Below are 1,399 nucleotides of genomic sequence, written 5' to 3'. Positions count from 1 at the left end.
CAGGAGCAGCGCTTTACTGCTGCTGTCACTGTTGCTTTTGCAGCTGTTGTTGTTGTTGTTGTTGTTGTTGTTGCTGTTGTTGTTGTTGTTGTTTTAGTAACTGTAGACTGATGTTGTTCTTTTTTAAATTCTAACCGTCAATCAGAAACCGAATATTTTTGATCAATGTGGAAGCGGCAGTTTCGACTCTCCTTGCCAGGGCCAACACAGGATGAGTGAGGTACTGCATCTCAGCAAACAGACGGGGATGAGTGAGGTACTGCATCTCAGAAAACCATATATATATAAACACACACAAACACACGATATAGTTTTAATCACAGGCACAAGAACAAATAAAACTAACTAAATCCACTCACTCCGAGCTTTGTGGGGCTTCTTGGAGGTGGGCTGCCATCGTATCTCCTGTACATCCCCGCTGAGGGAGAAGAAGCGATGATACTGGCGGCTGTTGGAGCGAACCTTGATCAGCTCACTCCCTGTCTGCATGTAGGCCAGGCAGTCCTGGGCTGAGGAAACAACAGAGGAGTGGACAATGGTCAGACAGGGGTGAGGAACAAGCGGGTTTCCAGTATTTCAATTTGGAGTTTTAACAACCATTGTGAAAGAGGTGCTTGAAGGAAAGATGTGGGGCGGGAGAACCAGAGGAAGGCAAAGAATAACATGGATGGACAATATAAGGACATGCACTGGCCTGGATATGGCAGAATGCGCAACGGTAGCTCGCGACGGTGAAAGATGGAGTCATTACATGTCAACTTCTGAGTCAGAGATGACACCTCCAGGAATACAGGTATTGTTTTATTTTTTTAGTACGAGTCTGCAACACAATTATGCCAGACAAGTGCCGAAGATTAGAAGTGTAATTAGAAAGTAAGGTACAAAGAAAAGAAGGGAGAGAGATCAGGACGACAGTATATTTGACAAGAAAGGAAGAGCAAACAAAACCACAGCTCCAAACAACCACCTTCTACGGTTGTTTTATTTTTGTTGGTTTGTTTGTTTGCGCAAAACAGAAGCATACCAACATAATAACGACCATTTTGGTGCTTTGTGTGTGTGTGGGGGGGGGGAGGAGGGGGGTGTCATAAAGACAGAAACAATTGAGGGTAAGAAAAGAAGCAGAACCTACCACTGACGCCTTCCATGCAACCATCGAACGATTTTTGTTTTTCGTTATTTGATAACTGCAATGTTTAAAAGCACTAAGGCAAAAAGCAACACTAAAAATGAAGTAACAGGAGAGAGAGGAGGCGTAAGGGGGTGATAGAAAGACAGAGTGAGACAAAAGAAGAGGAGGGGAAAGGAGCGAAAGTAATAAAAAAAAAAATTTTAAAGATATGCGAGACAGACACATAGAGAGAGAGGGGGAGAGAGAGAGAAAAGGAAAAGGGAGAGA

At 43.7% G+C, this 1,399-nt stretch overlaps 1 protein-coding gene across 1 annotated transcript in view; it reads right to left on the bottom strand.

Moving 5' to 3' along the window:
* Nucleotides 1–359: 359 nt before the first annotated feature.
* Nucleotides 360–1,399, bottom strand: part of LOC100533405 (phospholipase C) — a gene marked incomplete at its 3' end in the record, with an annotated part of 67,200 nt that continues 66,160 nt past the window's right edge. Inside the window, 1 exon segment of the mRNA NM_001204688.1 lies at nt 360–509. Coding sequence (NP_001191617.1) covers nt 360–509 — 150 coding nt within the window.

Source organism: Aplysia californica, unplaced genomic scaffold (assembly GCF_000002075.1).
Source record: "Aplysia californica isolate F4 #8 unplaced genomic scaffold, AplCal3.0 scaffold00483, whole genome shotgun sequence".
Classification (NCBI taxonomy): domain Eukaryota; kingdom Metazoa; phylum Mollusca; class Gastropoda; order Aplysiida; family Aplysiidae; genus Aplysia; species Aplysia californica.
Note: the sequence above shows the minus strand (reverse complement) of the source record. Positions and strands in the feature narration are given on the sequence as shown.